Raw genomic sequence first — 21,969 nt, 5'->3', positions numbered from 1 at the left:
TCTGGCCTGGAGGTCAGCACAGCTCTTCAGCTGTTGGTGAAGGTGGTGCCACAGCAGCAGAGACATTTGTGGGCACAGCACTTGTTTGGACACTGGCTGGAGGTGTCTGAGTGAGGTGGGTGCCTGGATGCCCTCTCAGGTCAGTGGCCATCCATGTATCTTATGGAGCCACTGCTGGCCACTGGCTTGACCTGGTGACCTTAAAGGTGGATGTGGAATATACCTCCATGCTGCTGGGAGACCTTTCACCAGCTTTCCCCTCTCCAGAGGTGCTAACCTCATTAAAAGTTGAACAGGATCTGGATTTGAAGCTGAGTCCAAAGTCAAGACCCAAATCTCTGGTTTCCAGCAGGGACCACGCTCCAGCAGCCCTCACACCCCAGAGGAAGGATGTGCTGCTGCCACGAGGAGTTTGGAGATGTGGCAGGACCATCCTCCACTGCAGCTGCTTTTTCCAGCTTCCCACTTGCTGTTGGGAGTACTGTCCTGGTCACAGACAGTTCACAGCTTCTCCTTCACTTCCAGGATTAAGTTCTCAGTGCCAGGTCTGGACCTGAGGCCACTACTTCGATTTTCTAAGATATGAGGAGCACCAGCTGGAGGGAAAGCCTCCAGATCTGTTGGGTGCCAAGCTTTTGGCCTGGTGAAGGTGTCCCTGTGCCCTGCAACAGTGCCACCAGTGCCCTGGAGGGCAGTGAGGGAACCTGAGGCCACTCTTCTCCACCTCCCAACCTGCTGCTGATTGATGCAGGATGATCCCCAGCTGGGGAATAACATGCAGTGACTCCATGATTCAGAAGGCTGAGCAATTGCTTTATTAAGCTATACTAAATTATATTAGTACATACTATATATATACTATATATTTACTACATACTATACTATACTAAACTAATACTAAACTACACTAAAGAAAAATCCACAACTCCTTACAGACAGTCACGACACAACTTTGACCTAATTGGTCAATCAATCAAAACAACCTTCACCAGTGTCCAATTAACAAATCACTTTGGGTAAACAATCTCCATAACACATTCCCTGTGTGCCAAACAACAGGAGCAGCAAATAGAGATAAGAATTGTTTTCTCTTCTTTCTCTGAGCTCTCTCACTGCCTTCCCCAGGAGAAATCCTGGGGAGTTTGTGCCTGCTGCTCTCTGTGAAGAGAGCTGTGGCCACAGCCGCTCTGTGAAAACAGGGTGTAGAGGGGTGAATTGGGTGTTTTCCCAGCAAAAGAAACAGTGATTAGCCTTAAAATAACCCACACTTGAAAGTTCTGAAGGTATCAGTCAGCCCAGTGCAAAGCTCAGTCCTTGGAGTCTAGTTAAAACTGACAGCTTCTGTAACCTGAATGTTCAGCAAATCAGGGTCACTGTTAATTATTCAATAGGAAAATAATTGAATCTGAAAATTACTCTAGTGTGGCAAGTCAAGGTCATTTTGTTTTATTTAAAAATAAAATATTTAATATCTATCACAGCCATCATCAGTAAATGAACATGTTATTTGTTTTAAAATAATTTCAATTTAATATTATTTTGATAGTAATAATTTACTGATGATCAGAACCTTTCCTTTCAAATTTTCCAATGCTTAGCAAACCTTAAACCTCTGCATTATGACCTCTAGCATCCTCATCTAACAAGGGAGGAACTTGTGTCCTGGGAAGTTGAAATGCTTGTCTGAAGCTGAACTGATGCCATGAAGGACAGTGAGGAGCCAAACCAGTGATCCTGGGTGAAAACCCCATGGATTTCCCAGTACTTCAAATGAAACGGGAAGGGAAGGGAAGGGAAGGGAAGGGAAGGGAAGGGAAGGGAAGGGAAATCAGGCCTCCAGGAGATGGAGGGTAGGCTGGATGCCTGCATGTGACTGAAATGACACAGGTGCAAGAAGGATTGAGGTGAGGACACTGCAGGAGGCACAGACATGGCTGATCATCTCCCCGGGCCAGGCCTGCCCTCTCCTACCTTGGTGGGCTGGAGGTGCTCCAAGCTGTTCTCTCTGAGGGTCGCCACAGCTCTGTTGGCATTTCTGTCCTGCTTGTACATCTGTGTGGTGGGGGGGATGGACGGGGCCAAGGCTGTGTTCAGGTGAGTCCCATTGCCAAAGGCCTGAATGGCATTTTCTTGGTGTGGGAAAGATGAAGAAAAGGTTTGTCAGGGCAGGGGGAAGCCTCCCTTTCCCAGCCTCTTTCTCTGCATCACCCGAAGGGATGCCTGAGCCTCTGCAGAGCTCCTTGGTTGGTAACACAGGGAGCTGGACACCCACAGACCCTGGAGCACATGGCATCTCCCCGTCCCCATCCCCATGCCCAAACCCCCCCCTCAGCATGCAGCAGTGGCGCTTACGGAGGCAGATGTTGTTGGTGAAGAGGTGCAGGAAGCTCTGGCACTCGTCCTGCCGGTTCCCGCTGGCGTTGCAGGTGCACCAGGGAGCAATGCTGGACGTGGAGTTGTCGATGTAGTTGGGGGTGATGGGGCTGCCTGCCGGGACAGACGGACAATGTTACTGCAGGGCAGGGACTGCAGGAAGGGGCAGGGACATCCCCTGGGGCTGCTCTCCTGGGTGGCTCTGCCTCAGCCAAGCCCCTCCATGACAGCAGCAAAACCCTTCAGGTGCTGCTGTCATGGCTCGGGTTTGCTCCCAGGGGAGAGGAGGGGCACTCACAACCCTTTTGGTCACAACACCATCACCAAAGCCTTTGGTCAATTAAAAAGTGCTATCAGTCAAAGGAATGGGCAGTTTCTGGGAATTCAGGTTCCCTAATTACATTCAGAGAATAACGGAATGGTTTGGGTTGGAAGGCACCTTAAATCCCACCTAGTGCCACCCCTGCCATGGCAGGGACACCTCCCACTGTCCCAGGCTGCTCCAAGCCCTGTTCAGCCTGGCCTGGGACACTGCCAGGGATCCAGGGGCAGCCCCAGCTGCTCTGGGCACCCTGTGCCAGGGCCTCAGCACCCTCCCAGCCAGGAATTCCTTCCCAATATCCCATCTGATCCTGCCAGAGGGCACTGGGAATCCATTCTCCTTGTCCTGGCACTCCAGGCTCCTGCCCTAAGTCCCTCTCCAACTCTCTTGGAGCCACTTTAGGCCCTGGGGGTGGGGCTCTAAGGTCTTCTTGCAGCCCTTTATTCTCCAGGCAGAGCATTCAAAAACTGCATGTGAATGTGTATGAAGGTTTTCATGCTGTCATTGAAAAAGCCAATTTCAATCTCCAGAATGAAAGATTAAAACAGAATGAAATGTTGGCCCAAAAATGTCAGTCTGTCTCATCTGTCAGGACAGATCTGGTCCAAAGGCCACTGGCACTTCTCTTTGGACTCTTGTCTGTGCCTGTGCCAACTGCTGCCAGCTGGGCTCTGCAGCATCTGAAACCCTCATCTGACACCCTTTGAAGTTGGCAGAATGGCAGTGCATGGTGATTTCCAGTGGCATCACTGGTGATGGCATCAGGAAATCCCTGGTAGAGCAGACACCCTGGGACAGCCCATCTATTTCCACCAGAGAGAGATGCTCTAATCTGTCAGTAGCCCGTGGTTTTTCTCCCTCCACTGCAGCCATCCTAAAGTTACCCCATACCCATGGCTCAGTCATGCCACTGAAGGGAGAAAGACCAGCACCAGGTTGGATGTGGCATGGAGAAATTTGCTGGTGAAAGGTGTCCCTGCCAATGGCAGAGGGCTGGAATGAGATGGGCTTTACAGGTCCCTTCCAGCCTAAACCATTCCATGACTCTGTGATGTCCTGGAGAGCTCAGCTCTCCACCTTACTGTCCTCATAGCCAGAGTAAGAGGAGACATTTCCACCCAGAGGAGACATTTCCCTCCCAGGGGAGAGGTTTCCCACCCAGAGGAGAGGTTTCCCTCCCAGAAGACAGGTTTCCCTCCGACAGGAGACATTTCCCTCCCACAAGAGATGTTACCCACCCGGAGGAGAGGTTCCCCCCCCAGAAGAGATGTTTCCCCCCTAGAGAAGATTTTTTTCCCCTGAGAGGAGAGGTTTCCCTCCCAGAAGAGATGTTTCCCTCCCAGAGAAGACATTTTTCCCCCAGAGGAGAGGTTTCCCACCTGGAGGAGAGGTTTCCCTCCCAGAGGAGATTTTTCCCTCCCAGAGAAGACATTTTTCCCCCAGAGGAGATGTTTCCCCCCCAGAGGAGAGGTCTCCCTCCAGAGGAGAGAGAATGCTCACCGATGATGCCGGTGTAGGCCAGCAGGCAGGCGGCGTAGCTGTCCCTGCGGCAGCCGCTGGCAGCCTGTGGGGATGGCTGGCAGTTGAACTGGAACTCTGCGTAGCGCGACCTGAAGGAGCCAGAGCGCAAACGGGACATGTTACTACAACTGTGGGAAAGGGGATGTAACAGCACACTCATGGTGTTCACAGAGGGGAACATATTTGCAAAATGCTGCTGTAGGTGTTCTTCAAGCAGTTGGAACAGATGTCCTTTTACAATCTCCTGCCTACTCCATCAAACCCAGGAGGAGGTTTTGAACAGGTTCTGCAGTCAATGTTTTACAGGCTTCCTCCAGGACTGCAAGATAAGTCCAATGTTGGAAGAAATGTTTGCTTTCTGTTGTGTGAGGTTGGTTTTTGAGGGAAGAGCTGTTGCCAGGAAGGAGATCAGTCTGTGTTGCCATTTTCTATCTTTTGGGTAATAACTTTGCCTAAAGACCCCAGCTTTCATTTTTAGTCTGACTGGATGAAAGAGAGAATTGCTCTGGTCCAATTGCTCTGGTCTTTCTTTCTCTAAAGACTCTGAATACAGCTGAGATCACCTCAGATCAAAGGAAGTGTCCAGAGGTTCAGACACAAGATGTCCTACCCATGGCCAGGGCTGCTGCCCATCCTCTGCTGCAGATGCCCATTCTCAGGAGAAGGACTCTCTGGAGCCTGTGGAGCAGGCAAATCATTCTGCCAACCAGGTATGTGTCACCAAACTCTTTAGGCATGAGTCAGCTCTTGGCACATGGTGGTGTTGGAGATCTGAGGCACCAACACAGGGCTTTTGGGGAGGACACAGCAACAGCTGGAGACCCAGATCCATCTCAACATTTGTTCTGTGGCCAGGCAGGAAGGGATTTCACATGGCATCTGAGCTGCTTAGGAAACTCAAGCAAGCACCAGCACTGACAACCCCTGAAGGGAGGGTTCTTTAGGTGACAACCTGCACTGCCTGAGCTGAGAACTCAAATGTTTACCCTGCCTGGGCAATCTCAGAAAAACTGAGCATGTTGCTTCTCCCAGACATCCTGTTTCTTCCAGACACATTGCTCTTGCTTCTGGTCAGTGTCAGCATTCCAGTTTGCACTTTCCAGCCCACTTCTCCCCTACACCCTTTTTTTTTCTCATCTTTGTTCCCATGTTTGCCCCTTATCAATCCTTTCCTTCTGTAACATGGACAGGCAAAATCTTTCCCAAAACTTGCTGCATTGTTTGGAGATTTAGAGAAGGGAGATAGTGACTGCAGATTTGATATAATCCATATTAGTAGAACCCAGCCCTCTGAGCTGGGAAGTTCAAAGGGCTAGAGCTGTGCAGGAGCGACAGGGTGAGACTTGGAGTGCTTCACTTTATGATTTATTCCTGGCTCTCCTTGTGGATTCTGCACTGCTGGCTTTGACCAGGTCACATGTCAACCTCTTGCTCCCTCTATGTCTCTAGAGGAGATTTTATATTATATATTCAGAGACCAAGGGACCAGATAATTAACAGCTGTGCTGCTTGCAGGAAATAGATTCCAGTCTCCTGGGGAATAACACTCTCCCCTTTGAACCTCTTCCTCCCCACTGGGCCCTCTTGTCATGTTAGGGAGAGGGCAGAACCCATCCATTTGGGATTCCCTGGGTAGCCAGGGAACAATATCTGAGCAGGGCCTGGTCAACCCAGGGGCTTTGCATCTCCCTGAGTCTGCTTCTGCACAGGTCAGTCCTTCTCCTGCCTCCACGTTTCTGGGGTGCAGAGTGCTGAGGGTATTTGTACTTTCATGGTTTCAAGAGGATGCTGCTGCACTCACCTTCCTTTGTGAAAATACATAATATTTTTATTGTAATTAAAAGATACTGTGCTGGTAGGGGATGGCTGCTGGAAGTTCAGCTCAGGAAGTCCCAAACCCCACAGCAATTAGAGACTGAGACAATACAGGGAGGTGTGTCCTACACTTGTTCTTGTGCTCTTCCCCAGGTGTCTGCTCACAGCCCAGCTGCACACAGGGCACTGGGCTGGGCCCCCATGGTGCTGTTTTTGCCTTACATCTCTCACTGCCAGCTGGGCTCTGCTCCCGAGAGCTCTGTGTGCATTAACCTTCTGGAATATCAAAGACTTTCTGAGCAACAGGGAGGGGAAAATAGTGCAGATGAAGGAAAAGTGCTGAAGGGGTTCTGCTGTCAGTGTACACATGGGATGGGTCTGTGTGTGTGTGATTGGGGGTGGAAGGCAACAGAGGAGCAAACCAGGCTGGCCACAGACTGTGCTGTGGACCTGGAATGACATCAGGACTCTGAGACTCCTGGTGCAATCACCAAAACATAGAATCACAGAATCACAAATGGTTTGGGCTAGAAAAGACCTAAAAATCATCTCATTCCACCTACTGCTGTGGCAGGGACACCTTCCACTATCCCAGGCTGCTCGCAGTAGAAGGGTGTATTTTTTATGTATATAGATTAATTTTTCTAATTAAACAGGCAAACAAACATGGTTTTAAGGCCCTCACAAGTGCCTGTGGCTGTCAGGATACCTTGGGTGCTCCTTGAGGATGCTCTGGACTGGGGAAGAGGAGCAGTGAGGGAGATGGATTGGTGACAGTGGCTGTAAGGACCCCTCCCCCATACTCCTGCTTAGCCTGCACCTTCCTGGAACTGTTCCCATAACAGGTCTTTCTTCTAGAACCAAAGCCAAAAATCCACAGAAAATGTCTAAACAGCTTCAGGGTGATCATCTCCCATCTCCTTCTGTCTGTGAGCAGGTTCTGTGGGATACAGGGATAGGGCCCAGTATGGCATGGCCCATCATAGCCATGTGGGACAGGGCCCCAGGAGCACCTGTGGTGGCACAGGGCTGTAACCAGGCCCTGGCCAAGGGAGAGCACTCCATGGAGACAGCCCTGTGTGTGAGCCTCACCTGCAGACGTAGTTGTCCCGGCAGGAGTCCAGAGGTGCCAGGCAGTTGGGCTTGTCCTTGGACTCGTAGGAGCAGGCGGGGACAATGGTCTGGCGCCGGCGCTCAGCACAGGCCGTGTCCTCGCAGGGGCAGAAGAGCAGCTCATGGGTGTACTCTGGGGGCACGCGGTCGAAGAACTTGCGCAGGGCCTTGTGGCACTTGGAGCGGTTGCAGGTGTCGGCCCGCGCCAGGCGGCGGATGCAGAAGGAGACGTACTCCGTGCGCAGCCGCTGGCACATCTCGTCCACGTTGCAGGCCTTGGCAGCGTCCAGACACCGGTTCACCTGTGTCACCTCATTCTCAGAGCCTGCGGGGTGGTGGGACACGGTGAGGTGGCTCTGTGCCAACCTCCCCACCAGCAGCACTGCCCCTGAGGCCTTCATCTCCCTCTCCCATCCATGGCCTCCTGGTGATACCACACGTGAGGTGGTTCTGTGCTGACCTCCCCACCAGCAGCACTGCCCCTGAGGCCTTCATCCCCCTGCTCCCATCCATGGCCACCTGGTAACACCACATGTGCATCACCACATCACACCCCAGGAAGGCCACAGCCAGGATGAAGTGCAGGTTTGCTCTGAGGGTCCTGGTAGGACCAAATCCCCTTTCCACACTTGTCTTTTCCCAAAAAGTGCCACACTCACATACCAGACTGCACCCCCCCAGAGCTCACTTTACCAAGCTCGTATCTTCAATAAAATGAATTTTGCTTTAATCTGGGCATCTGGTAACACTTTACTAATGGAGATTAACCAGCCTGAGGCCTGAAAGACAGCAGGCATTAGAAAGTGCATCTACTTATGGCCATGAGTGGATCCATCAAGTATTGGGACCTCTACGAATGGACCTTCTTGTTTCTGCAAGTTGCTCAAGATCAAAGACTGAGTCTCTGCTACATGGGTGGTCTGCACTGATTCCTGGCACCTCAGCCTCACTGCCCTGGACAGAGATTTTCTCCTGGGCTCTGAAAGGTCATGTCTGGCTTTGGAGCAGTTCTGTTTGTTCACCCCAGGATCTGCCCAGCTAAGTGAGACCTGTTTGGGTTGCAGTGTGCCCCATCCAGACCAGTCTGAGCCAGTATCCCTCTGTCTGTCCCCAGCAGTGACAGTGCCTTCACAGGGTGGGATCAGAGGTACCATCCAGCCTCGTGCCCCTGGGCACAACCTGATGCTGCCTGCATGTGAGTGCACGTGGGTCTCTCCCCACATCCTTTGCAGGGTCACCCCTCACTTACATCAGCAAAATCACTCTGCATGTCCACCCTCCTAAACAAGAGGAGAAAGAATGTCCCAGTCTGGGTGGGAGAGCAGAGATGTGCTGTGGGATGCAGGGAAGGTGGAGGAAACCTGCAGTAAGGGGAAAGGTCAGGAAAATAAAGCAAAAACTGTAGTGATGGATGAGAAAAACAGTGTCTTCAGTGGGAAAGTAGGAATCTCATGAGTTTATGTGCCAACAGCCTTCTCTGTAAAAATAGGGAAAAGGAAGAGAAAAAGGCATTTGTCTAACACTGGTTGTAGGGATGCTTCAAAGGTGGATGGGACTCTGTTTTATAGAGGGGAAAAATGCTACAGGGTCCCTGGCAGGAGTCAGTGGGAACAGCAGAATGTGTCTGATCAGCCAGATAAAACAAGGGTCCTTCAAGCTTGAGAGAGAAAATGAATCTGAAGCTGGTTTTCACCTCTCTGAATTAAAATCATGACCAGCAGCACACCAGAAGGACTTTCTCCCCAGCACAGAAAGATTTTTCCATTGAGGAAAAATCCCCAGAATGATAAATTTCCAATGCAGAGTCAAGCCCTATCTTTGACTGGGAGTTAAAACCAGCCAGCCACTGCTGACAAGTGTTAACACATTGACAATCCCCCTGAGCCCTTCAGAGCTGGCTGCCCTCCTCTATTTCCCTGACTTTATCAGATGCTCCTTCTCCCACCATTTATTTTTTCCTTCCTGTTGCCCCCTATTGCTTACAGTGAGCTGGAAGTCAAATTCCAAGTTTTTCAGTTATTTTATGGTGGGTGAAAGTTTTGCTTGTTGTGATCCCTTCACTAAATAGTTACCTTTAAAACCCAGAGATGAATATTGTCAGAGCATCAGTTTATGCTGGGAAGCTGCCAGCTAACGTGTAGGAAACAGTTGCTTGGAAGGGTTTCATTACCCATTCAGCCAATAAATCATGGGGAACATGTTGGATTTTCTCCTCTTCCCACACAACACCAGCAGATGTGCTTTTTAAATCACTGCTAGAATTAGAGTGGAGGGATATGGTTCCATTTGTACAGTTTTAGTAGTGGCCATATATTGTTTATATAAAATTTAGTTTAATATACCTGTTGTTCAATTGGCCTATGGTCACAGGGGTGTCTTATGTTTCAACAAGTTCTTGGGATTTCTTTTTGGTAGATTTGAAAGAGGGTCCTTTGACGGTGTTGACCATATGACCCTGGACACTGGACAGGCAGAGGGCAGCAGGTTGTAATTTATGTAATAGAAGATATTGATTAGTATGAATAAGGACAAAAAGGCTAAGAAATTTCATGCCCCTAAGTGGATGCCAAGTCCTCTGAAGAATCCCTGCTGCTCGGGGCCCATTTGCTTTGCTGCACAACCTATTTCAGTTTGCTTTAAAAACCTGAGAGTGTGTTAACCCTGCATAAAATCCCCATCCCTTTATTTCCCCATGCTCCGAAGCTTTCTGGAATTCAGCAGAAGGGGAAAAATTCCAGTAAAGAAAACCATGATCCAGCAAAAAAATTCCCTGTCCAGGCACCAGTCTGCCAGGTGGAGTCAGTAAGAGCGAGATCAGGGAGCACCTCCCATCCTCTCTGCTCCCCTTGTCCAGGCTGATGGGTTAATTTGCTGCAGGACACTTTCACCCAGCAAGTGCCTGGCCATGGTGGGGACTGCAGACATTGACCAACTGCAGGGACATGCAGCTCCTTCCTCGCCTGGGTGCACTCCAGCTGTGGATGTCACCCTAGAGCAAGGCACACATTTGGAAAAGCTGTTTGGGCACATCTGCCAGGGACAGAGGAGGAGCACATTACCTGTTCCCAGACAGGTAGTTTGGTAAAATAACCACTCTTGGAAAGCTTCCCCATGGCTGTGAAGCACTGACTGGTTGTGGTGGCAGCTGTGTCCTTGGTGATGGATGGGTTATTGGCAGCCACAATGACCTCTGAACTGCTGAGCTCTCAGGGAGTTAAAAGGTGTCAGGCTGCTCTGCTCAGTCAGTAACAAGGTTAGATGTACAGCAGAACACAGTTCTGGGTCCTGAGGTTGCCTCAGGGCAGGTGGTTAAAGGCTGTGGCTGGGATCAACACACAGGTTGAGTTATCGACCTCTTTTCCTGCAGAGTTTGATCCTTGACTGATGTAGAAGCACCTTCTCAAACTAACAATGCCCAAGCAGCTCCTGTCTGCATGGAACAGATCATCCACCTGCTATGGAGAATGAGTGTGCCTGGGATGGGTCATTGGAAGGGGTCTTTATACCACATCCCTAAGTCCCAGTCTTTCATGGTACAGACATGAAACAGCCCAAAGACAAAAATCACAAGCAGCTTTTCCCAGAGCATGTAACAGTTTAGCAAAGGAATCAGAGGCACCTCCTTGGAAAAAACAACTGCTAGACCTGAACCATGCAATGCTCACGAAGGACTCCCCTCCCTGCAGCCCTTGATCCCCAGCCAGGGCCCTCTCTGTCTGCACAGAGGTGTCAGAGCATTTCCCACCCACCTACCTGCAGTGATGGAGGCCAGCCGGACGTAATCAAAGCCCCTGATGAACGGCTCATAAGGGGAGCTCTCCAGGACATTCATGCCTGGGGGGAAGAGAGAAGCTGGTGAGAAGGCAGATGAGGCTCCTGAGGGATGGCTGAGATGCACAAAGTTCCACATCTGCAGTGAGATATTGTTTGATGGGTGCAAGGGCACTATGCTCTAAAGGCCACATGTAAATGGACGCTCGGAGCCACAGGAACAGGTGTGTGGACACATTCTTGGAGAAGGGAATAGAATGGAACTGGCTTTAAAAATGTATCTCCATTTTGGAGTGGGGAAGCCTGTAAGGAACTGTTGAGTTCTGTAGCTCATGCTCTGGGGCACATGGCAGGGATTGCCAGAGAGGACACCAGACTGTAGCACAGGCTCCTGCTCATGGGCAGACCTCAAATCACCAGCTCCCTACACACACAGGGTTTCCATCACCATTACTGCAGTTTCTTCTATGTCCCTCCCTGGGTCAAAGGTTCTCACCTCTTTTTAGGACACAGACAGAGCTGTGCACAGGATTATGTGGGTGATGACACACTCCATCTTTACTGTCACCTCTCCCTTTCTCCTTGCCAACAGCCTTTTCTCACTTAGCACAAAGCTAATGACCCACAGCTCCCGCAGAAACTTCCTCTCATTGTTTTTAAGTCTCTGGGAGCCTGATTTTATTCAACTGGTGCTTCCCTTTCATCTGTGCAATGGTCTGTAATGCCCCATCATCCTGATGGATACCATGGAATATTACTGAAGCAAACAGCTCAGTATCTGTTGGTTTTTTTATTAGACATTTAGATGGATATGGACAGCAGCAGCAGATGTACTGGCTGGGATAAAAGGACTATCCAACCCCATGCTCTGGGCATGGGCTGACCTCCAGCTGCAGCCAGAGGCAGCAAGAAATGGCTCCCAGGGTCCACAGCCCTGTGCAATCACCACAGCACATTACAAGGCAGCTTTACACCTTCATTGAAATATCTTGTATCGTTACTGACTAGAGAGGGGCCCATTTGTATTTTCCAGCATAGCAGTTTTATGTCCTGATGATAAAGCATCTTATCAGAGAGTTGTTATCGGGTTGTCATCATGTTATTGTGTCTCTAAGTGGGAAGGTGGCTAAACACGGCATGCTCAAGAGAAGCTGAGTAAATAGTGTGCTTTGTAAATTCCCTGAGCACGCACTTCCACAATTGTTTTTGCAAGAGGGCTTCTAGGAAGCTTTTTGCAGCCTCCTGGGTATGTCTGATTGAGAACAAAGCTCTACATGGACCGTGTGGATTGGCTTCCTTTCTCAGTCAATTAAACATGTGTAAGGACTCTGAAACATGGGACTGCTACAAAATATATCTCCCTGGGGAAATTAAGGCAAGGAAATCAAAAGTTTGGTGTGCGAATCTGCATTGCAAATGAAGTCAGTTGTTTGAAAAAGTGTGGGGCTCAGGACATGACAGGGAGAAGTGGAGTAGAGCTGTTGTCAGCCTCCAAGAGCAGCCCTCTCCCAGTAATTCCCAAGGTGGAAATCCCAAGGCACTGGGCAGGGAGTCCATCCAGCACCAAACTCCTGTTCTGAATCTGGAGACACAGAGCTGGCCCCTGCCTGCTCTCAGCACTCCTTGGCTGCCAGCCTCTCTCTTCTCTTCCTTCTAGAGGAAGGTGTCTCTCCCTGCCTATGGCAGGGCCTTGGAACTTTCAGGGTTTTCAGGTCCCTTCCAACATAAACCATCATGTGTCCCAGAGCTGGAAACCCTCATGACAGCACTGCCCTACACAGCCATGTCACAGGTGACCTGTTTCCAAGTATGAGCCACAAAGGTCAGATAGGAAGGAGCTGTAACACCACCCACTGAGACGAATGGAGAAACTGGATTGCCACCTCTTCCCCAGACTACCTTTCAATGGAAACAAATCTGGCACATAATTATGGGAAAGGTCAGATACTGAAGTGTGCTCAGGTCTTGTATTTGCCCAGTCAGTTCATAGCACCATGCTCTGCACCCTGCAAGCTGTGGCACCTGGAAGCTTCCCAGGAATTTGATCAACCAGTTTCCATCCTGGCAATCCTGTGCACTGCAGAGTCCGTCCCCTTTGTTTTGCTTGGCCTTTTGGCCTGTGGTTTCACCCCTGCACTTTTCCTTTCAGGTTTCAGTCAGCAGTGTTTTATTAATCTACTTCACAGCCCATGGCTGGAAGGGTCTGTTTTATTCCCCATTTTAATTTTCATGGTGCATAAAATACTCACCAGCCTGACAAGGAAGAATTATGGTCACTGAGGTGCAATTTTATGGTGACTCTTAAAAAAGTCAAAATCCAAACTTATTGAATACTGGCTCTGGGAACACTTTAAGTTCCAACTTGATGTCACCAGCCCCAAATCTTCACTAACACAAAGACACTGGTACACTTGAGACATTCTAAGAGTGATTTTTTGAAGCTCGTGCTGTTTTTCCTCAATGCCTGTGTTTTATGTTGTGTTTCTATAAAATCTACAGTGTTTATGGTCTTGGTTAACATACTTAGATACAAAATATGCTGTGCATTTCTCCAGCAAAAGATCTCAATGTATATTGGGAATGTCATAAAAGAGAGGTTGGGTTAAAAAAAAAAGGAAAAGGAAGAGGCATCTCAGGTTTTCAGTAGTGCTTTCTCCAAAATGTCAATACCATGGGGATCAATAGGATCATCAAATCTCTTGAGTTGGAAGGGCCCCACAGGGACCCTCAACTCCAATTCCTGCCCCTACCAGACACCTCAACAATCCCACCCTATGCCTGAGAGTGTTATTCAAACGCTCCTGGAGCTCTGGCAGCCTTTGGACCGTGTCATTCCCTAGGGAGCCTGGGCAGTGTCTGACCACCCTCTGGGGGAAGAGCCTTTCCTGATACCCAACCTAACCCCCTCCAACACAGCTTCATGCTGCTCCCTCCAAGATCAGCAGATCTTGAGACAGAACAGGATCATGCAGGGGTATTCTGCAGCAACCTCAGAGCTGGGGAGCTCTGTAGAACAGCCCATGAACAATTCCCTTTTAGGAAGATGGTCAGAAAGGAGCGCCCTGTCCCACTGACCTTCCATCAGTGTGTGGTGGATGCTCCAGTAGACGCTGAGGCAGTGCTTCTCCTTCTTCATGCCGCGCTTGCACTTGCAGCCGTAGAGCTGGCTGGAGAGCAGGGCGCTGACGGTGCTGCGGCACTGGCTCTTGGCGTCGGGGCCCAGCTTGTTGGCACCGTTGCCCGCGATGCACTGGCGCAGCGTGCGGAACTTGGCGCTGCACACGGGGTCCGTGGTGCACGCCTCACCCGCCTGCAGGCAGTCCCTGCTGGGGCCCGCGGCCGCTGCCATGCCTGCTGCAAGGGAAGGGGAGGGATGGTCAGTGCCACAGAGCATCCCTGAGGGAAATGGCTTGTGTCGCCCACAGCTGAAGGACCCCTGGTCCTCACATTAGGCTTATCCCCAAGCAAGGCAGTCCTATCCAGATAACTCAGTCCCTCTTAGAGACAGAGTGCCCAAATACCCACGCTGCTCAAAGCCGTGGCTACCTTTGGCAAGCTAAGTGGATTTCAGCTCTTTAGTGATTATCAGCTCTCTTAGGATTTCAGCTCTTGCTTGCCAAAAGCACCAGAGGGCTAGGGGTGGAAGCAGACAAGAGAGAGAGGAGAAGGAGAAGTCCTGGTGTTCCACAGCAATGGTTTATTGTGGGGGTCTGTGAAGGGTTCCAGTGACGGCTCTTCTTCTCCTGAATGGGCTAAATAAAACAGCCCCTTTTTATAGCGTATAGGGGGATCCAAACATGTACAGTACTAGGGGTTAGGGAAAAGTGACCTATAGGGTTTCAGAGATAAGCTAGGGTTCGAGAGGCAGAGGACAGGAGCTTATTTTGCTGTCTCATCATGACTCAGCAATTCCTACTGTTAAGTCTTGGCCCGCCATGGGGCCCTAGCCAACTCCATGGAGCCTGCTACACGCAGTCTCCTTCTTCTAGGGGCCCAGAGAAGGTGTGCATGCCCTGTTCCTGGGAGTGTTCAGGGCCAGGCTGGATGGAGCTCTGAGCAACTGGGATAGTGGGAGGGGTCCCTGCTCATGGCAGAGGGGTGAACCAGATGAGCTTTGAGGTCCTTTCCAACCCAAACCATGCCATGGTTCTATGACAGGATCAGCCTGGTAGCAGGATTATAAGAGACAGAAACTTGACCAGTTCCTGGTGGTTGATTTTTCCTTCTTGGAGAACAAAAATATTTTCAAATCCCTTCTTTCCCAGCTCTATCTCATTTCTGCCCTCCAAAGTTAACAGTAGCCCTATGTTACAGAGACCCTGGCCTCTGCTCCTTGAATATGGTTTAACTGTGCCTACACCTTCCTGGAGCTATAAATGGCTCTGTGTGGGTGTTTTGACATGTAGTCAGCCCACATATATCCCAGGAGTTGGCCCTTGTTCACTGTCACCGTCTCCCCAGGACTCCCACTGTTTCTGTCTTGGCTTTTCCCAAGCTTTTGTAAATTGTCTTCGAAGTTCCTTTACCAACACAAAATGCTGTCTGTGTTCTCCATTTGGAGAGTCCAAAGCATGGGAGGAAGATGGTATTGCTACACATACATCAATAAATTAGCTCATCAGGGCTCAGTGGTGCTGTGCCTCAGTGCCAGGAGCAGATCTAACCCATGTTATTTATTGCTCTTCCTCACTAAAGCAGGCTGGACATGTCCAGGCTGGCTCCTGGGATGTGCTCAGCCCAAGGCTCGTGGCTGCATTGCTGCTCCTGGCAAAGGGCAGGGTCAGCTGTGCTCAGATGAGGCTGTGTGGCACCCAGGTGGCACAGAGGGGACTGGTGTGATGGTCTGCAGCATTTGATATAGGTCAGGCAGCACTCCTCCATGGCTTGGGAAAGTGAGGAAAAGGCGAACCTGGTTTATGGAAGGGGAGAATCAGTTCCAGTGCCCGTACAGTAATTTTGGATCCTGCTGTACTATGAAAACAGAAACTGCTGTCATGACCTTGAAGGAGAACTTCTCCAATACTTCCCAAAGGAAGTCTCTGTCTCTAACACAACTTGTCTTTTCTTTGGGTAGGAACCAGAAGGGGAAGGACAGAAAAGACCATCTGCTTTTTGACTCCCTCCAGTGTCTGCTCCTGGTGAGACCCAGTTTGGACAGTATTAGAAAATCCTGCTTCCTGAGAAAAATGTGAGTCCCTGATCTCCATCTCTGAGGGCTTCATGAAATCTCTGCTTTCTCCAAGACTCTACAGATCTCTTCATAAAGTCCCCGTTGCTGCCTTCCAACTGCTACCTCTCCTTAATTTCTGCACCTCCCAGTTGAGCACTTGAGCCCAGGATATCCATTTCTGTTCCCTCAGCAGTCACAGTGTGTTTGCTGCGAAGGAGCTGCCTCTGTTGCTCTTGATTAGAGTAGAAAGTAGCAGCTGGAGTTCAGATACTTCAATTATGTTTATTACAAACTTTGGGTGAACCCACTAGGAGGTTTCCTCCTGAAGTATCCCAGTGGAATCTCAAATGAAAAACCTTTCATCTAACTGCAGACTATTTCAAAGTGCCTCATGGCCAATGTCAAGCTTTCAGGTATTTCAAATCTCACCCTATCTCAAATTTGAGTTCTCCTGCCCCTGATTTATTCATAGACCTAGTTTATTTAGCACTCAAGGCTTGTTTGGATCTGCCAAATGTGGAGAGAGAAATTATTTCCAACATGTGGGAAAGTCTGCCTTGGGCTATCATATACTGAAGAACTTCGAACACAAGGAACCAGTTTCCTTGAAATATCATTTGGGCAATTTGCACATTCACTGAGATCCATAAAATGAGCTAGAGAACATGCCTGAGCAGAATCCATAGGAATAAAGGAAAAAATACTTCACTTATTTTAGTCTGGCTTTTTCCAAAGGGTCTCCTCTGAATGAGGATAAAGCCCAGCAGGCTGTATTCCAGAAGAGATGACTTTGTCAGTGTCCTGTCAGCTGCTAGAAAAGTAGGTTAAAATAGAAATTATGACCTTCCTTCCGTTTCTCCACTACATGAATTGCAGAAGATACTCCCCAGGATGGTTATAAACACAACCAGCCTGTAAAAGCTGTAAAACACTTTGGGATCTCACTTTAATAAATCAAGCAGATTGACCATTTGAGAAATTTTCCTCTAAAATTTTAAGTAAATATATCCTCAAACCAAGCCTTGCTTCATAGAACAAAGGCCAGGGGTGAATATTTACAGCCCATACCCACAGCATAAAACACCTCCATTCAGACTTTATGACAGAGGTGCTTGAGGCCACTTGCAGTGTCATGAATGACCTGTTCCATAATTGTGTCACTTAAAAACCAAATCATTCAGGGGCTTTTATTGTTAGCAGAGTCTTTGCAACTGAGACAACATAACACCACGTTTTTCTCCTCACACTGCCCCTGAGAGAGTAATTTTATGCAACATTAAGACAGCACCTCTTAGGGAAAAAGATAAATCTCCATGACTTATAAAATTGATAGTGCTTCCTAACAGGCAGGGACAAGAGCAATATTAGGTCTTCTCTCCCAAAGATGGAGTGGCCTTTCTGGTTTTGCCTTCAGAAATAGCTCCTGGCAGGCTCTGTGCCACGGGATTTTCCTCCTCCTTGGCTAACCAGGGAATTGGGATATGCACGGAGCTCTGCATGGCTTGGGCTCTGTGAGTCTCTGCTTGTCTAATAGCAGCCCTTCCAGCTCCCTCTGCTCCCTTTAAAAAGCCATTTGTCTGGAGTTTTATTTCTCACTCCCTGCTAATTTCACGCTGTTTATGGTGGGCAGATGGAGTAATGAGTTTATTTTCACATCCTGTTTGTAGCTGTGCTCCACATCTGTTTCTGCTCACTCTTATCTCAGTGCCATTCACCCAGAGCTACTCCTCAAGTGTGGGAGTAAGAGAAAATCCTGTCTCTTCCCATTTTAACAGACCTTCAGCTCCTCTCAGATAGGTGTCTTAAAGTGCACTGTGACTGTGCTGAGCAAGCAGGTCTGACTCTCCTCCAAGGACATAATTTCCTTTCTCAAGGACGTGCAGCTGTTTCTGGGGTACAGAAGTGTGAAGGTGATTCTGTGAGGGCTGGAAATAGCGAATAAAATGCCTGGAGAGCACCAACGTGGAGTCCTGTCTCTCTCCCTTTCTTACTCGACTTGGGCTTTAGATGTTTTAGCAGGAACCACACCCGTTCCAGCAGGGGCCTTGGGATGCATCTCCCTTCTCTCCCCTCCAGTTTATATATGAATTCAGTGGGGATCTTTTTACAGTCCTCATTTGAAGGGCTGGAGAACGTCTGGAAAAGGACAATGAACCTGGGGAAGGGTCTAGACAGTAAGTCCTATGAAGAGCAGCTGAGGGAACTGGGAAAGGGGCTCAGTCTGGAGAAAGGGGGATCAGGGATGTCTTGAAGAAATATTCCTAGTATTTCCCAACTATCCATAAACCAATAGTCATGCATGAATTGGCACAGGTGGCTAATGCAGGTGGCCCCTGCTAAACCTTGTTTAAACTCTGTTTTCATGTAATGATTTTATAGCCAAATGCTCAGGATCGCACAAGGAACAAACTCTTGTACGCAGCTCAAATTTCATTTCCCATTTGCTGCTGAAATACCTTCAGAGCAGTCCCAATGAATAGCTCTGCCATACCTATGCTTCTTCCCCAGCCTGCTTGAGAACAGCCCTCCCACGAGATCCCACACGCCTTGTCCAGAACTCAGAGCTGTCACCTGGGTTTTATAGAGCCCAGAAACCTCCTCTGGGATGCTGCTCTCCACGCAAGGGGAAGTTTCTTTCCCTTCCACCTGTCTTGCCCCGATCTCAGTGCAGGTTCCATGCTCCAACACCTCTCTGAGGGCTGCCCCAGTATTTCCTGTGTTAACTCAGAGCAGCTCACCTGAGGAGGACATCACCACTGCCTGCTGACAGTCCTCTGTGGACTTTGATGGTTTTACCAACATAGCACACACATAATGGAATCCCATACTGCAAATGGTTTTTCTCCTAGTGATCCTTCCCAGCCAGCACTGGGGTGGTGGAATTTGCTGATAATATCTCAGGAATGCAGGGTCTGAGGGTGTTAAAGCAATACTGGAAAGTTCAGGCCAATAACGTGCTGCGTGTCCTGATCAGGCATTAAAAATGTGCTGCCTGATCCTCTGTCCCTCCAGCTCTGACCCTTCACCCCTTCTCTCCACGTTATGAGCAATCTTTTGTCTGTGTTTGATCTGTGCCTCCACACAGGACTTTACAGGCACTGAGGAGATACAAATAACCACAGCAACACCCACTGAATATTTCCTTCTGCTCTGATGGCTGATCCATGTAGGAGATAACCACTCACTGTATGGACTCAAACCCAAAGAAAATATTTCTCTCATCTGCCTGGCTATTTATCACAGATTTATAAATGACACCCAGATACCATGACAAGTTGCATCATGTCTCCGTTACCCTTAAGGAGAACAGAATTCATCATGAAAGCCTTCATGATGACTTGGGGTAAAGTCTCCCTAGATATCATTGCTCCCCTACACTAACACATCCTTTTTGACAAGGCTTCAGCCTTTGTTTTCTAAAGATGCCTCTGGAATGCCCCATCCTGCTGGACTGAGTCAGCCAGACTAACCACCAAATCAGCTATAAACAACATTCTTATGAAAGGAGGATGAAATGCAGACCATCACGCTCAGTGCATGACCTGGTTGCAAATAGTTGTGTATCTATTTTAAATAAGTTTAATCTATCAGACCAGGAAGAAGGCTTAAAACTTTTGTGGATCCATGAAATCCCAAAGTGGGTACAGGTTATTCTGCAATACTGGGAATCTGAAACACAGATCATAAAACCAGCTGCAAGTTTTGGCAGAGAAAATGATCCGTGACATTCATTCCTTGCCGAAATCTGGGGACACCATGATATTGGTGTATTGGGAAGCTTCAGTCCCAGATTTCTGCTGGAACAGAGGCTCTCCCACTCCCAAAGCTAGGCAGTCATACCAGACAGGGTGACTGGGGTTTGTGATCACCAGGGACTCAACACTGGTGCATCGTATCCCACAGTTATCCCATCCTGTTGGATAACTGGTGGTCTCTGGATATCAGCTCCTTGTATGCCAAGGTGAGAGAACATCTAACAGAGAGCAGTAAGGACAACTGAGGTCTCAAGGGCCAGAGGTGATCTTTAAGTACTTACATTAGATATATCAGACCTCAAGTTCCACCTAAATTTGACTTTAAAGTGTCCTGGCCCGTGGTAAAGACATAAAGATTCTCTGCTGAGGCACAGCAAAACAAGCCTAGAACCAGGAGACAGCTCCTTTTTTGGTCTAACTCTGCCTGGTCTGCTCAGTCACATCACACTGTGATCTTTCCCACCTCTGACCTGCCATGCTCCCCATCCAGAGATCTCCCCCTGTGCTGGGTAGGGCTCACACATGTCCCTGTTCACCTGAGAAATGATGGTGAGCAAGAAGTTTGTTCCCTTGTCTTTCTGTGGCCTCAAGTCTAATATTTGACCTGTACACCGAATCACAGAACCATTTAGGTTGGAGAAGCCCTTTCAGGGCACCAAGTTCAACCATTCCCCCTGCACTGCCCATGTCCCCAAGTGCCACATCCACAGGGCTTTGAAACCTCATCATTAAACCCTTTGCATCTTCTCCTTTTACAAGCAAAAATCCTTCTCATGTTGCAGTTGATGCTCATCTGCCACTAAAGCAGCATTCAGGAGTCATCAGGCACAGAGTCTGAAGTAACTGAGCTCCTCAAACATCACTTGGTTTTGTACATACATTTTTATTTCTCTATCTGTGCATCAAGATCAGCTCAGCTTCCCAGTCCAGGTTTGGATAAGCAAGGCAGCCTAATAGTCATCTTTCTGAGCAAAATCTCAGCTAACAACACCCAGTGCCTTAAAGGCAGTCTGCTTAAGTCCAGCAGAGTGAGATCCAGATCTTTCTCAGTGCCTGTAATGGTTTTATACACATATAGAATTAAATATCTGAGATTTTTTAAACTCCCTTAGCTCCACTTTGCTTCAAATCATTTGACTGAAGAGTTCTGGCATTCACCAACTCCTCAAAATCTTGCAAAGTCCTATTAATTAACTGTGCACTGATGTAAAAAATGACCACTTCTGGAAGCCCATATGTGCCACATAAAGGTTTATTGTTTCCTACGGGGTAACATAATATGAGTGTCTCTAATAATGCAGCCTCAGTGCCATGGATGGTCCCACAGGTCCACCACACCTGACCCAGCCTCAATGTTTTTTGTCTCCAAGGTAGAAACTACTGACACGTTTCACACAAGTCTATTTCTTCCATCCCTATGGGCATTGGTGGCCACTGCAATGGATTTGCATGGTCTCACAGATTCTGTAGAATCCCTCAGTGCTGTAGCACTGACACTGCTAATCCTTGCACCTGTGCCCTGTGCTCTCAGTGACAGAAACCTCTGGTCTGGATTGATATGCAGCTCCCAGGTCTCCTGCCAGTGGCACTGCTAGAAGCTTTCTGCAGTGCCTTCTCCTTTGCCATGGCTCCCAGAAGTTTATTCCCAATGAAATTTGAGAGAAATCTCTTCCACCAGATTTCCATGGCCTGTGCAGTTCTCCACCAGCACTGAAGAATGATGCTCAAACACTCCCAGGACAGCAGTGCCTGCTCTCAGTTTTCCTGGTTTACGCTGCCCAAACTGCATGGATGCAGCTGGAAAATTAAAGCTGAACACCCTCCTATCTTCTCACAGGTGAATTTTTTTTTGAGATTCCATTTCCCCTACCTGAATATTTTTCTTTAGCAGCTCTTGCAGCAAAGGCATCCCTCTGTACATGAAGGTGCTTTTTGCAGAGTGGTTGAGAAAGCAATTCCACCATAGTGCACAGGAGTTCTGTCACACTGTCTGAGTCATTCACAGAGGGATTTACTGGCCAGGTGGTTGATCTTGAGGTGAAATATTCAAGATCAGGTTGGACAGGGCTCTGAGCAGTGTGATCTAGTGCAAGATGTCCCTGCTCATTGCAGGGGGCTGTACAGACAAC

At 48.8% G+C, this 21,969-nt stretch overlaps 1 protein-coding gene across 2 annotated transcripts in view; it reads right to left on the bottom strand.

The window, feature by feature from the left end:
* LOC128948570 (GDNF family receptor alpha-4) overlaps positions 1-21,969 on the bottom strand; it is a 72,327-nt gene that overhangs the window by 3,118 nt on the left and 47,240 nt on the right. Inside the window, exons 2-7 of one of the 2 annotated variants that reach the window (XM_054293341.1) lie at positions 13,991-14,266; positions 10,898-10,978; positions 7,124-7,469; positions 4,196-4,305; positions 2,353-2,487; positions 1,972-2,129 (exon numbers count right to left, since the gene is read on the bottom strand). In XM_054293341.1, the coding sequence (XP_054149316.1) occupies positions 1,972-2,129; positions 2,353-2,487; positions 4,196-4,305; positions 7,124-7,469; positions 10,898-10,978; positions 13,991-14,266 (1,106 nt within the window). Of the gene's footprint in view, positions 1-1,971; positions 2,130-2,352; positions 2,488-4,195; positions 4,306-7,123; positions 7,470-10,897; positions 10,979-13,990; positions 14,270-21,969 lie in introns of both variants that reach the window. The other variant, XM_054293333.1, reaches the window with a different exon arrangement.

Source organism: Melozone crissalis, unplaced genomic scaffold (genome assembly GCF_028551555.1).
Source record: "Melozone crissalis strain CALT ecotype California unplaced genomic scaffold, PUWL_Pcris_2 ptg000006l_1, whole genome shotgun sequence".
NCBI classification, from domain to species: domain Eukaryota; kingdom Metazoa; phylum Chordata; class Aves; order Passeriformes; family Passerellidae; genus Melozone; species Melozone crissalis.
The sequence above is the reverse complement of the archived record's forward strand: the minus strand, read 5'-3'. Positions and strand labels throughout refer to the sequence as shown.